The sequence below is a fragment of the Crassostrea angulata genome, chromosome 9 (assembly GCF_025612915.1).
Source record: "Crassostrea angulata isolate pt1a10 chromosome 9, ASM2561291v2, whole genome shotgun sequence".
NCBI classification, from domain to species: Eukaryota; Metazoa; Mollusca; class Bivalvia; order Ostreida; family Ostreidae; genus Magallana; species Magallana angulata.
Window position 1 is genome coordinate 10,492,938 of NC_069119.1, and position 14,030 is coordinate 10,506,967.

At 34.3% G+C, this 14,030-nt stretch overlaps 1 protein-coding gene across 1 annotated transcript in view; it reads left to right on the forward strand.

Moving 5' to 3' along the window:
* The first annotated feature begins 307 nt into the window (after positions 1 to 307).
* LOC128162802 (PAN2-PAN3 deadenylation complex catalytic subunit PAN2-like) overlaps positions 308 to 14,030 on the forward strand; it is a 34,130-nt gene continuing 20,407 nt past the window's right edge. The window contains exons 1-16 of the mRNA XM_052826181.1: positions 308 to 425; positions 693 to 930; positions 2,777 to 2,920; positions 3,081 to 3,250; positions 4,093 to 4,213; positions 4,611 to 4,688; positions 5,026 to 5,144; positions 5,506 to 5,650; positions 6,031 to 6,172; positions 7,779 to 7,855; positions 8,105 to 8,232; positions 10,755 to 10,924; positions 11,540 to 11,700; positions 12,227 to 12,355; positions 12,603 to 12,752; positions 12,984 to 13,360. Of these exons, the coding sequence (XP_052682141.1) occupies positions 715 to 930; positions 2,777 to 2,920; positions 3,081 to 3,250; positions 4,093 to 4,213; positions 4,611 to 4,688; positions 5,026 to 5,144; positions 5,506 to 5,650; positions 6,031 to 6,172; positions 7,779 to 7,855; positions 8,105 to 8,232; positions 10,755 to 10,924; positions 11,540 to 11,700; positions 12,227 to 12,355; positions 12,603 to 12,752; positions 12,984 to 13,360 (2,327 nt within the window). The 5' untranslated portion in view covers positions 308 to 425; positions 693 to 714. The remainder of the gene's footprint in view (positions 426 to 692; positions 931 to 2,776; positions 2,921 to 3,080; positions 3,251 to 4,092; positions 4,214 to 4,610; positions 4,689 to 5,025; positions 5,145 to 5,505; positions 5,651 to 6,030; positions 6,173 to 7,778; positions 7,856 to 8,104; positions 8,233 to 10,754; positions 10,925 to 11,539; positions 11,701 to 12,226; positions 12,356 to 12,602; positions 12,753 to 12,983; positions 13,361 to 14,030) is intronic.

Genomic DNA, 14,030 nt, shown 5'->3' on the forward strand with positions numbered 1-14,030 from the left:
AATGAATATTTTGTACTCTGAAGAGTTGGATCAACTTATATGCAAAAATCAATGTTTAATTCTTTAAAAAACCTTGCCAAAATATATATCTAGCACACAAAAGGATTTTTTTAATTTTAATTTTAAATTTATATCAAAATTAAAATTTTATTTTAAATTTAATTTTATCACAAGAGAATCTCTCTCTCTCTCTCTCTCTCTCTCTCTCTCTCTCTCTCTCTCTCTCTCTCTCTCTCTCTCTCTCTCTCTCTCTCTTTCTATCCGAATTAGAGTTGCCTCTCTTTTCAGGAAGAGCTCTTCATAGATAGGAGATAAGAAAAGTGTATGTCGCAGTTTGGGTTTGCGAGGGAGATTGCACACCAAAGCTAACTATACAAACCAAAGACGACGAGATTATCAGGTTTTGTGATAGGAAATTGATGCAGGTAAAAATAATTTCCCGATAAAATCAAACGTAAACGGCTATCGTGCAAAGTAAATTCTGTCATTCGACGATTTAGAGTAGACCATGTCAGGCCTTATTCTACTCGATGGTAACATGTGATCATGGAAAACGTATTGACCAAATGAAATATAATTTGCGTTGCAAATTTGGGAAAATTTCAACTATTTGTATCAAAACAAGTCAACAGTATTACGTAAACGCATGTCATTTTTATTTTTCGGACAATTTTTGTTTTTTGTTATTTCAGATGGACTGAGAGGAAAACAGTCATGAATTTCAATCGCATGCCCCTTCATCCCCCATTCCATCCTCCCTCACACCTTCCTCCAAATGCGGGGCCCCCAAACATGCCCCCTAATCCTGGGCACATGCCACAGGGTATGCCCCCCGGGCCTATGCCCCCTCCACACCTACCCCCACACATTGGCGGAGCAGAGCTCGGGCGAGGTGATGGGATGCCAATGCAGGGCCATTTTCCAAATCAGGTAAATTAAACACAACCTGAATGTCTTATTCTTAAATAAAAGTAAATTTTTCTTATGAACCATTTTAAAATAGCTTAATTTGCCACTTCGAAAGAAGATATACATTGTAATTTGAGTTAATTCTGTAAATGATGTATTTTTTAATATGTTTTACGGTGCGACCGTTGGGGCGAGCACAGCATGTGATCAAACAATGAATTATAATAAATTAATAAAATAAAATTAACAACATGAAATTTGAAAGCCAAAAAATAAAACATGCCTATTTTTCAGTAAATTTTCATTATTCATAGTTTATAAGATTTGTTATAATTTATTTATTTATATGTAGAACAATAGTTTAATCTCAGATACAATGTTGTTAAATAATAAAGATTTTAATATATAAATATTCATTGCACTGCATCTCCTCTTTTAAAGTGATTGTGATTATGATTGATTGATTGATTTCCCCCTTTTTTTTGCAGTAAACATTTTTTCTTAAACTTATATATAAAACTTGACTCATCATAGAGCTCCCCCTATGCTAAATTTTTTTTTCATTTTTGTCAATTTATACATAGAAAATCGACTTACCATGGATTTGCCCCTCCACTTAAAAAATAATAATTAATGTTTAATTTTATTTTTAATTTACGCTTAAAAATATTTGCTTATCATGTTAAAAGAACATGGTGTTGTCCCCCCCCCCCCCCCCCCCCCCCCCCCCCGCATGTAATAAATGGAAGTGAAAATAAAGAAACCATTGAAATGCTAAAGAGCTGAAGGATTAGAATTTTCATGATTTATTTTTCTTTTTGCTTGCAAAGATGTTTTGGATGAGGCTGCCATCCACCCACCCACCCCCTTTAAAAAAAGGCGCTGCTACGTATAACATTACGTTTCAGGAAATTACCGTAATTATAGTGAATAAAATATTTGTGAGCATTCATCCAAATTAGTGCAATTTACAACTGTTTCCTGTATCTGAAGAAATGTCCTTATTCGTCAGCTGTTCTTTATCTTAGCCTTTGCAAGATTTTAAGAGGATTTTGGTCCTTTCAGCAGATTTACAATAACTTCAATTAGAGTAATTTCCCCTTATCAGTGCTTATTGTGACGTCAAAGCTGACGTTGGTTAAGTGTCGTCTTACTCTTTAAAACTCCCCTGAGAAATAAAAGTATGCGAAGTATACTGTTTTATTTACTTAAAAAGCATGATGTTCTTAAAATTACACATCTTATAAGCTTTTCAAAGGTTTTACTTTGATTCTCGGGAGAACGTGATGTTGGAACGTGAGGTTGGAAACCATTGGTACTATGAATTGTGGGTCAAAATTTACTGACTCCGAAAAAATATATCGGATCAATGTGTAAACGTTTGTGACGTCACACGATTATTTTTGATTGAAAGTGTACTGAGGTGAACTTTAGAGGTAACATTGACTGTAGTCGCTTACATCGTTATTGTTTTTACTGTCTAAATTTGTCTTGCTGATTCTCGTGAGAGTGTGAAGTGATAAAAATTGCCATGATTACAGGGAACTACTGGGACGATTAAAACGATGCATTACTGGTCCGATTTACTGACGCCAAAAAAAAACCGTTGAATGAATGTGCAACTAGTCCGAATTTTCTATTCACACACGCCTTGCCGGTAGAGCTCGCTACGCGCCGGCGCTGCGCGCCGGCGAGCTGCGCTCGCTATTAATTCTTTTTATGCAAGTTAAGGTTTAGTATAAGATATGAAAATATTTTAACTAGGCAAAGGTGTAATGATATAAATTGATTATTTTAGCTAATCAGTTTGCAAATTATAACAAGAGTTTGATTGATTTTTGATAAACCTCTATTTTATGTTTTACAGCCACAGGAGATGTTCCCTGGGGGACCTGAGCTGATACAGGAATACGTGGAGACAAACAAAATAATTGTAGACGGGGGCGATAGATATGGGGTGTCCACCCTCTGCTATGATAGTCAGGAACTTCTATGGACGGGAAATCAAGGGGTGTGTTTTAAATCAAGTTAACAGAGTTTTAATATTATTCCAAATCACTTAATTTTTATTAATTTTCACTTACCTAAATAAGGTTTTATCTTGTGAAGATGTGTTTTCATTATGCAGCATTATCCGAATACTTAATGATATAAGATATTTTATATTTTAGGGTCATGTGACATCATATTTCGGCCTTGAGCTACAGAAGTACACATCCTTCCAAGTTCACATGAATGAAGATGTCCGGCAGATTGTACCACTGGCCCGTGGAGTTCTCTCCCTTACCCAGAGTTGCCTGGCCTGTAACAACAGAAGGGGGATTCCCCTCTTTACATATAGGTGAGTCAGAATACAATGTTATCATTCAACAATGCAAAAACCCACAGCCATTGCTGCAAACATTTAAAGCCCAGCTTACATGTACTAGAAATTTTCGTGATATTCCCTACTCTGATAAATTTCTGATGGTTTCCTATTTTAATTCCACCAAGTAAACCAAAAACTCTTGCGTTTTCAGAGGTACATTGTGTGTAAAAAGAACGTTGTATGATAAAAATGACTCATGCTGTTGTTTATGATTGCTTATACATCGCTGGTAAGATTTCCACAAACGTGCAAAGGAATCCTTCTGAATAGGGTTACACTTCCATCATTCATGAAACCATGGTTTGTAAGTTCTTATGTGTTTGATGCAGAAGACGTGAATGTTTTTTTTTTTGGATTTGGCTCCATTAAGGTCCTTTACATTGTAATAAATAATTTTCAGCTCCACACATGGTCATGATCAAAGCTGAAAAGTATAGAAATTTTTTACTAAAGAGGGCTAAGATAAGACATGTAAGATGACAATTCAATTAAAATCAGACCTTTGATCCACTCTGACAAATAAATGTCGACATCGTATTTGGTGAAGTGGGTCAAAGATCTGATTTTAATCAAATTGTAGCAAAATCAAATTTTTCGGAGCAGATCAAAGATGATGTATCAGTTATTAATACATGTATTAAGAGCACTTGTATCTACATGTATATAGGTAAATGTGTAGAAAACTGAATGATTGGTAAAATATACTTTTAAGGTATTTCTGAACTTGTACAAGACTGGTTAATTTGATTTAAATACATGTATAAACATTGTTGTGAAACAAAAAATATCAATATAGAAATTTTCTATGTTTTTAGGGCACCAAATATGCAGAACATGCAGTGTATGATGATGACTGGCCCATCCTCTGTGATTATTGGGGGTCACCAGACCAAGGTCATCGAGCTGGAGGTCGAACACAAGGAGGTCATCCGAGAGGTCAAGCACATTTTTTATTTGTATTCAAAATTTTTTTTGATAGGATTGATAAATATTTGTATTTTAGTCAATGATATTTTTTTTTTCATATTTTTCTATTTTAGAAAATTAGATTTTAAATTTCGTATTTAGGAACAGTTTTGCATGTAGATAATAAAAATTTTTCTCTTAAAAGCCTGCAGGAGAAAACTCTTTCATGGGAATTTTTTTTTCAAGAGTTATGATGAGACAAAATGTTTTAATTTTTTTCCCTTCACATGTAGACTTATTTTCATTGAGTATTTTGTAAAAAAAAAAAAAAACCTTCAAATATTTAATGATTTTCACACAGGAAGCTAGATGTACATGTATATTAATGGAATTATGAAATAGACAAAATTTTTCATATTTTCCACAGGTTGATATACCTGAGCCAGGCTGTGCTATTTTAAGAGGTACCAACAAGTACATATGTGCAGGGGATACAGCAGGGAAGGTAAACATTAAGCAATGCTCCATGTGTGCAGCATAGCAGCATGAAACATTTTCAATTCTGACCAATCATTTGTATTTTTTAACATTTAGACATTGTTTAGTGCAATTCATTTTGATGAGGTTTTAATTTTTGCTTAGTTTGGTGGTTGATAATTTAGCTTGTCAGAGTTAAGCTTGTGTGTAAGTGTATAGTGTAAAAAGAATTATTTTGAAATTATGGCTTTAATAGGAAACTTTGAATTAAAGGTACATGTATACCTTATTCTCATCAAATAATATGATTTTACACCAGCTGAAATAATTTTTTGGAATTAAATTTAGATAATTTTTTTTTGTAGATAACCTTGTTTGACCATTCCACCATGAAGCCGGAGCATGTGTTGGATGCCCACACTGGGACACTGTCCGACTTCGACCTTCAGGGCAACATGTTGGTGACTTGTGGATTCTCCACTAGGTAAAGCAAATCTCCACACACTCTGCTCATATTGCAGTGTCATCATTATTTGTGGACATCAATGTTGTTGATTTAGTGAAAATCACAGTTTACTCGCAACCAATTATCCTATCAATACTAGATTTTATCTATTGCACTTCATAAAACATAGAACATTTCATGGATTATCTCAACAATAAAATCCATGAAATTGATATCCATTGTATATTGATGAAACCAAAGTGTACTGTGGTTTTATTTTTCAATTATAATATCATCTGTCACGTTTTTCCCCCTCCCTTTATTCAGACCCACAATTTTTTATGTTTTCCCTCCATTATTTCAGACAAACAATTATTTATGTTTTCCTCCATTATTTCAGACACACTAACTTGACGGCGGACAGGTTCCTGATGGTGTATGACCTGCGTGTGATGAGGGCCATGGCCCCCATACAGGTCATCATTGACCCCATGTTCCTGAGGTTCATACATACCTCCCCCAACAAAATGGTCATCACATCTCAGGTTTGTTCCAATTTTTGCCAGCGTTTATAAGGATTGAATATGTATACAAATAGATTTGTCATGATTGAAACCTAATTAATAGTGATTATATACTAGATGCTTTTGTTTAAGTCTTAAATGAATGTATCTTGTTTTAGACAATAAGGATGTGGGAAAATGAGAAAATATTCCGATTGCAATTTGAATGAATTTATATTTTGCATGCATATTTTTATTGTTGATCCAATTTTTATATGTAATTTCTAGTATAAATTTTTTGTAGCAATGTGTGCAATTAAGTTGCATAAATTTAGCATACTATTTTTCAGTTGCTGATTATATATTTATGGTTAATATACAGAAAGCCTATTATTTTCTGTAACATTTACAATTTTCTGTAGGCGGGGCAGTTCCAGGTGATAGAGACTACAGCCATGACACCCTCCGCTATGGGTGTCTACCCAATTAATACCCACGGTAATCCGCTCCTGAGCTTCGACATCAGTCACAGCTGCCAAACCCTGGCCTTTGGAGACCAAGGAGGTAAAAGCTATAAAGTATACTGTAAAGTCAACATAATTATTATACATGCATTAAGCTTATACAATATTTGTCATAAAATGATTTTCAACAAGTTAATGCAGATTTTAGCAGCCATATTTCTGAATGTGCCTAGTCATATAGTTACTTGGATGGCATTTAGCAATGTACTTGATTTAGTAGAAATGGCCCTCTGCTTAAAATGCCTAATAAAATACACAGTGAAATATAATACATTTACAGAAAATAAAATGAAGTGAAATAACTACTAAGAACTAGTTTGTTTGGATGTTGAGATCTCTATTAAGTACCATACATGTTTATAAACTACATGTTAAAGCATAAATCAGTTGGTTAGGCTTCCCGTAGAATCTGTTGATATCAATCCCAAACATGATGCCAGCTAGGTCCAAAATGTGTCTATCAAATCCTTACTAAATGTAGTGAATTCTGAAGTACATTCAATATGAAAACTGTGTTAAAATTAAAGTAAATTTTGAGATCTATACTACTATATTAAAATAATAGACTCGAATTTTTTGTCTTTAATACCGAGAAATCGGAAGAATACTGTCTTTTGTTTTATATATTTTAAACATAATTGGTACTTGAAGATTACCAATTTGTTTTTATTTTTTCTCAGTTAAGCTTCGCTAATTAATAATCAACGAAAATTCCTCAAAAATTCCCGGAAATCACTTGGATTTTTTGGATTTTACAATCTTGCGCTTGCGCAATACATTCACGCTAACGGGCTCTTTAGTTTACGTTTCCACAATATCACATCTGCATGAATAAACTCAGAAATGATAATACATATACGGGTAAATTTTCATTGGACTTTTGCTATATATTCTGTTCATATATATTAATGATTTCTTATGAGAGAAAGTATAAAATTACAAATACACATTTCAAGTACATGTAAGTACTTAATTACTTTTGTCTTCGTGATGACAAAAAATATTTGATTACATGCGAAAAAGTTACACTTTATTTGTTAGAGTGAAGATAGAATATGTTTTATCGTAAAAATGAATAATGTCCTACGGACCCAGTTATACAAAGAAAATATGTGTACGTTGGTGAAAAGGTGTTGAATTCTTCCATTCTGTGGATTAAATTTTTTAGATAAAAGGTATTTGCAGTCTGAAAAAGGTTTGTTGTGATGAATTTGACTGTTATTTTCAAGGCAACTTCATTAACCTTCTCCATAATCGTTCCGGAGCGATTCTGCAATTTTCTGCTACATTACGGGTATAACGGAGGCATTCTAACTGTGGGGAGTGTGTGCCTTTCCCGAGACACAGTTAGATTTACCAAACTAGGGAAAGTGTAGTGAAATTAATACCATTATTGTAGGCTTATAGCTTTGTTATGCAAATTTCAATAATAAACTGTGTCGATGTACCTATTCGTAAGTGTCCGATATGCAATGTCAACCCGTGCACGCACGGGTCAAAGTCTAGTATGTATAAAAATAGATTGGTTGGTAGGGAGCACTCTCAAATTCTGAATTCCATTAATGTGTGTAGGCAATTCCAGTGTTATTTAATCATCAGTCATTGACCATGGAATGTAAACAATGCTGAATCTGTTTGATTAACAGGTTGCCTCCATTTGTACAGCGGTGTAGAACATCCCTGTTTCAACCAGTACCCAGAACAGACAGACTTCCCTGATCCGGTAAAAATAACAGCCATTCTGAGCTGTAATAGTGAATCTTTGAATCTTTGTACAGTCTTCAGCTGTTGAATCGATTTATATCTTTTATTAATTGAATTTGATTCTGTTGTGCTATTTGAATGGCTGAAAAGATTAGTTTATGTTTTAATTTTAAACTTTGTTAATGAGTATATCAATTTTCTTAACAATACATTTACTCAGATTTTATCGAATGGATTAAATTCTTTTCATGATCTTCTTATCATGCAGATTGACCCAATTCAGCCGATCCATGTCACGGATGAGTACACACCATACTCCATCATCCCCATGATGTACCCGACAAACGGAACGCTGCTCTCTGATTGGCCAGATTTTCTCTCTCAAAGAACGTACAGGTCAGTCCAGCAGAGCAATTTAGTATTACATGTACAAGGAGTTTATTGAATGTAATTTGTGAATCTCCTTATTGTAAGCAGCAAATTGATTTTTAGTGCTGAAACGAATGTTCGAATATTCGCGAATGAATAGTAAATTTCTAATATTCGAATATATATTTAGCATTCGAATATTCGATCACATGTTAAACACCCATATCAAGCACTGTAAACTATGCAGCATCGTGTTATTTCATTTTACTCGGAACGAAAGTAAATATAAAGCCATATATGACTGCCATGCTTGGTAGAGTCTATTACTTAACCCAGTAATAGACTCTTCCGCAATGCGTGTTTACCTTGAAAGTAAAAGCAGGGTTTACATCGAACGGAGACAAACATTCTGGATTTTTCAATTCATGTCAGACGCCGAAGAAAAAAAATTGCTTAACTGTTTGAACGAGTGTGAGCTACGGAGAGTTAATATAGAAAGGTACATCCAAAGCTTTTTTTAAAAGATACTTCGATATAATTTGGTTTTTTTTTTTAAATAAACAGAACATTTCCGGAGTTATGAGCGTTATCAGTTTTCTGTTTAATACTATATCAAACATGGCGGAAATATTTGGACTGACTTACGAAGTTACGTATCGGTCTCATCAGAGACATAAATAACATTATTTATGTCTCTGGTCTCATCCAGGAGTCAGGACTGCAGTATATTATTAAAGAAGTAATAAATCTTTTGATTGTAGTTGATGAAAATTTTTTAAAAATCGTTATATTATTATTTGCTTTAAAATTAAATGCGCACCCAGTATATTCAATAGACACTCATGCATTAAGTGTCAACTTCGAACTGACATGTTTAAGCAGTCTACACATACACCCACTTAGTATTTACAAACTATCATATATGCTTAATACATTGTCTATGACGTCTACGAATATTCGAATACGAATCGAATAGCACTCACGAATATTCGAATACTGATTTATGGTATTCGTTTCAGCACTATTGATTTTGAGATATATTATCTGAATAAGTCAATTTCTTGAATTTGATTGAATGATTAATTTCATTTTTTAAGTTTAGAAGAAATTTGAAATGCAAGTAATTTCCTTTAATGCAATAAAATGGTAGATAGCACCATTATTTTAATTAAATTATTGAGAAAAAAAATGATAAATGTTGTTGAGCTTAAAACTAGAAAATTTTTCACAATTTTATTACATGTATGGGGTTCTTTTCATTCCATATATAGAAGTTGTCTGCCCTTTATTGGTTACTTTGATTAAATTCTAGCTTTTTATACCCCCGCTCCTCAGCAACTATTTATCGCAGATGCTTGAAATTTTTACATAGTGTTTGTTGAGGCATGCCATATTGTGGGATATATTTTTGTACCAATCAGACGTCAACTTCCTGTTAAATGACGACTTTGCTTATTTTTTAACCAAAATTTTCAAACAAATTTTCGTCAAAGATTTCTCAGCAACTATTTATCGCAGATGCTTGAAATTTTTACACAATATTTGTATAGGCATGCTATATTGTGGGTTTATTTCTGTCCCAATTGGATGCCAGCTTCCTGTTAAATGATGACTTTGTTTATTTTTAGCAAAAATTTTCAAACAAATTTTTGTCAAAGAATTCTCAGCAACTGTTTTTAGCAGATGCATGAAATTTTTACACAGTATTTGTATAGGCATGCCATATTGTGGGATATATTTCTGTACCAATCGGACGTCAACTTCCTGTTAAATGACGACTGTTTACTTTTAGCAAAAATTTTCAAACAAATTTTTGTCAAAGAATTCTCAGCAACTATTTATCGCAGATGCTTGAATTTTTTACACAGTATTTGTATAGGCATGCTATATCGTGGGATGTATTTTTGTATCAATCGGATGTCAACTTCCTGTTTAACAAGTTCTTTGTTTATTTTTAGCCAAAATTTTAAAATTTTTGTCAAAGATTTCTCAGCTACTATTTATCGCAGATGCTTGAAATTTTAACACACTATTTGTTTTGGCATGCCATATTGTGAGATATATTTTTGTATCAATAGGATGTCAACTTCCTGTTAAATGAGTACTTTGTTTATTTTAGCCAAAATTTTCAATCAAATTTTCCTCAAAGATTTCTCAGCAGCTATTAATCGCAGATGCTTGAAATTTTAACACACTATTTGTTTAGGCATGCCATATTGTGGGATATATTTCTGTACCAATCGGGTGCCAGCTTTCTGTTAAATGTCGACTTTGCTTATTTTGCATATTCACATCAGAGCGGGGGTATCACTAGTGAGCATTGGCTCACAGATATCTTGTTTGATTTTGCAAATTAAATCCTTTCTGTTCTGACCACCGAATTGAAAATGATACATGACTAAAAAAGTTAAATATTTTAGATTATCTTTTGACTACCTTTCAAGAAATGTGAATGGCTTCTTTGTTATAATGATCCATTTAGTACATAAAGATATATACAAGCACTTTTAATTGGTGATGTTGTATTTTTATTTGTCTTGATTTTCTAGGAAACCCAAACCTGTGGATGCAGACATTTTAAGGTCCATGAAGATGCAACATAATGTGGGCTATGCCAAAAACCTGGGCAAAGAGAAACGGAACCAGATTCCTTACGTCCAGGTCAACGAGAAATCAAAGAAGGGCAAAGGGGCTGTACCGGAGTCTCCCATTGGCAGAGGTAGACTGCGGATTGAAGATTATTTTTTTGTTACATGTAGTTGATTTGGATTTGGTATCATGCTGTCCTGTTTCCTTTCTCTTTTCATTGTCCACCTCATCACTATGACTTGATAATATATGTTTTAGGAGAGGGCTTTGATAGGAAGATTGCCTGATACCCAATCCTATTATGTTTATACATAATGAAATCAAATAATATATATGTTAAATGTTTGAAACTTGTAGAGAACAATACTAATTACAAGGAATTGCATAGCCAAAAAGAAATAAAATGGAAATGTTCGGATAACAATTATTTACAGTAAATGCAACTGTTTGCTGCTGCAGAATTTCAGCTACTTGTAAAAAAGTTTTAGGGATATACTTATTAATTTGCTTTGTGTATAACTATAATTCACTTTGCTATTCACAACAAAAAACTTTCTTGCAAAGGACTGATTTGCTATTCATTTTAACTTATCAACAGTTATGATTATTCCTCAGATATGAAAAAAACCAGAAGAAGGATTATTGATGTTTTATCAGCTAATAATACATTATGATGATGTGCATTATGAAATATAGAGGTATCTTCTGCATGTATTTTTAAAATGTTGAGTTTTTCCTTTGCCAGTTGATGACCCATTCATCAAAGTACCAAAGCGCTATAGGAAGGTCGACCTGAAGTACTCTAAGCTGGGGCTGGAGGACTTTGACTTCAGACATTACAACAAGACCCACTTTGCTGGGCTTGAGACAGATATTCCCAATGCCTACTGCAACTGTATGCTCCAGGTAAAGAAGGGTTTTAATATGCTTTAGATGAAATTTCTTGTTAGAGAAGTAGTGAGGAGAAAAGAGGAAAGAGAGAAAGAACTGTCATTTTTATGCTCCAGGTGATAAAGGGTTTAAATATGATTTAGATAGAATTATATCTCAGAAATTCTTGTAAAGGAAGTAAAAAATAAGAATGGAGAAATTACTTTAATTTTTATTAAAAAGGAAAGAAAGTTTAAAAGATGAAGATAATTTCATTTATTAAAACATTTTAAGTTTGAATCTGCATGAGAGAAATTTGAAGAAGAGAGACTGAGAGTACAAAAGAGAGGGGAGAGGAATTGTAACCTGTTAAATGAATGCTTATGTATATAAAATGTCCAATTTTTCTGCATCTCTCTCTTTGCTACTGTATCTCCCATTGTTATCAATTTGGCATTTACTTGTTAAGGTGCTGTATAATATTGTTCACACCTACATCTGTCTACATTTACCTGTTACAGGTGCTTTACTACGTTGTTTACACTGCTCTGTTAACTTACAGGTGCTGTACTACATTGAGCCGCTGCGCTGTATCCTGTTGAGTCACCTGTGTGAGCGCGAGTTCTGTCTCGCCTGTGAGCTTGGGTTCTTGTTCTACATGTTAGACAACCAAAAAGGACAGACCTGCCAGGTATAATACACATAAATTATATGTGTTGTCATAACGGTAATATTATGATTAAGATATCTTGTACAAGTATATAAAGGATAATGAGTTAATGACATTATAATATAATAGTATTTGTATATCATTTCATCCGCTATAATTTAAGATTGTGATCAGGCCTGCTTACTTTATTCTTCTTGAATGTTCCAGTGACTAAAAATCAAAGTACAATACATGTCTTTTTAGTTTTAATGAATTTTAATTTATTTAGGCCAGCAACTTTTTGAGGGCCTTCCGCACGATTCCTGAGGCCTCGGCCTTGAGCCTCATTCTGGCAGAGAATGAAGAAAACGACCCAAGAATCAACTTGTCGCGGCTGATTCAGAGCTGGCAGAGATTTTTGTTCCAACAGGTCCACGCTGTAAGTTTATGAAAATAATGCACTTGCTGTCGTTATAGACATTAGTAACTTGTTTTGTAGTGAGCTGCGTCAACAATTAAATGTAATCTAGAAAAATAAAAAGGTAACAAAATTTGTAATCTGATAAAGATAATGAATTAATTTTTGCTATACGTGTATTACATTGCACTGAACAAATGACATGTTGAAAATTTATCAAGTTATCAAAATTGAAAACAAAATTATATGCAGGAACTCTGTAACAAAAGCCAACCTGTGAAAGAAGCCAAAAGCGAGGAGAATTTAAGCAAGACCTCGGACAATAGTCTGACCAAATCAGAGGAGGAGAATCTGGCAGAACAGCTGTCTGAAACCAGCCTCAAAACGGGGGAGGATGAGGGACAGAAGTCGGAGGACAAGTCCTCAGAGAACACACCTCCCAAGTCCAGGAAGAAGAAGAAGAAGAAGGGGAAGAAGAAGGGGAAGGACCACCAGGAGGAGGAGAAGGCCGAGAGGGACGGAGATGGGGACAAAGGGTCGGAAACTCCGGACGACGAGGGGAAGGATGGAGACAAGGACGGAGACAAGTCCGAGGATGGGGGACCACCGGAAAATCCTCCCACTGAAAAGTAACAGCCGTTTATATTTTTTTAAATTTCATAGATGGTTATTCGTAGTTGTTTGTAAAATTGTTTGCAATTGGTCTTCGTCCGTCGTCGTGCGTTGTGCGTCGTGCGTCGTGCGTTGTGCGTCGTGCGTTAACAATTTTACATTTTTAACTTCTTCTTGAAAACTACCAGGCCAATCGTTACCATTTTTGGTGTGAAGCATCTCTATGGTAAGAAGAATCTAAATTGTGAAATTTATGGCTCTACCACCCCTGGGGTGCCACGGGCGGGGCCAAATATGCAAAAAAAGCCAAATTTTCAAAAATCTTCTTCTCTACTTCCACACAAGTGAGGAAAAAACTGAATGCATGGTTATGATGTCCATGAGGCCCTCTACCAAAATTGTGAAATTTATGGCCCCTGGGTCAGGGGTTCTGGCATTAGGGTGGGGCCAATATGGCCATATAGTAAAAATGTATTAAATCTTAGAAAATCTTCTTCTCTACTCCCATATATATTTGTTAAAAACTAAATGCATGGTTATGATGTCCATGAAGCCCTCTACCTTAATTGTGAAATTCATGACCCCTGGGTCAGGTGTTCAGGCTCTAGGGTGGGGCCAATATGGCCAAATAGTAAAAATGTATTAAATCTTAGAAAATCTTCTTCTCTACTATCATATATATTTGTT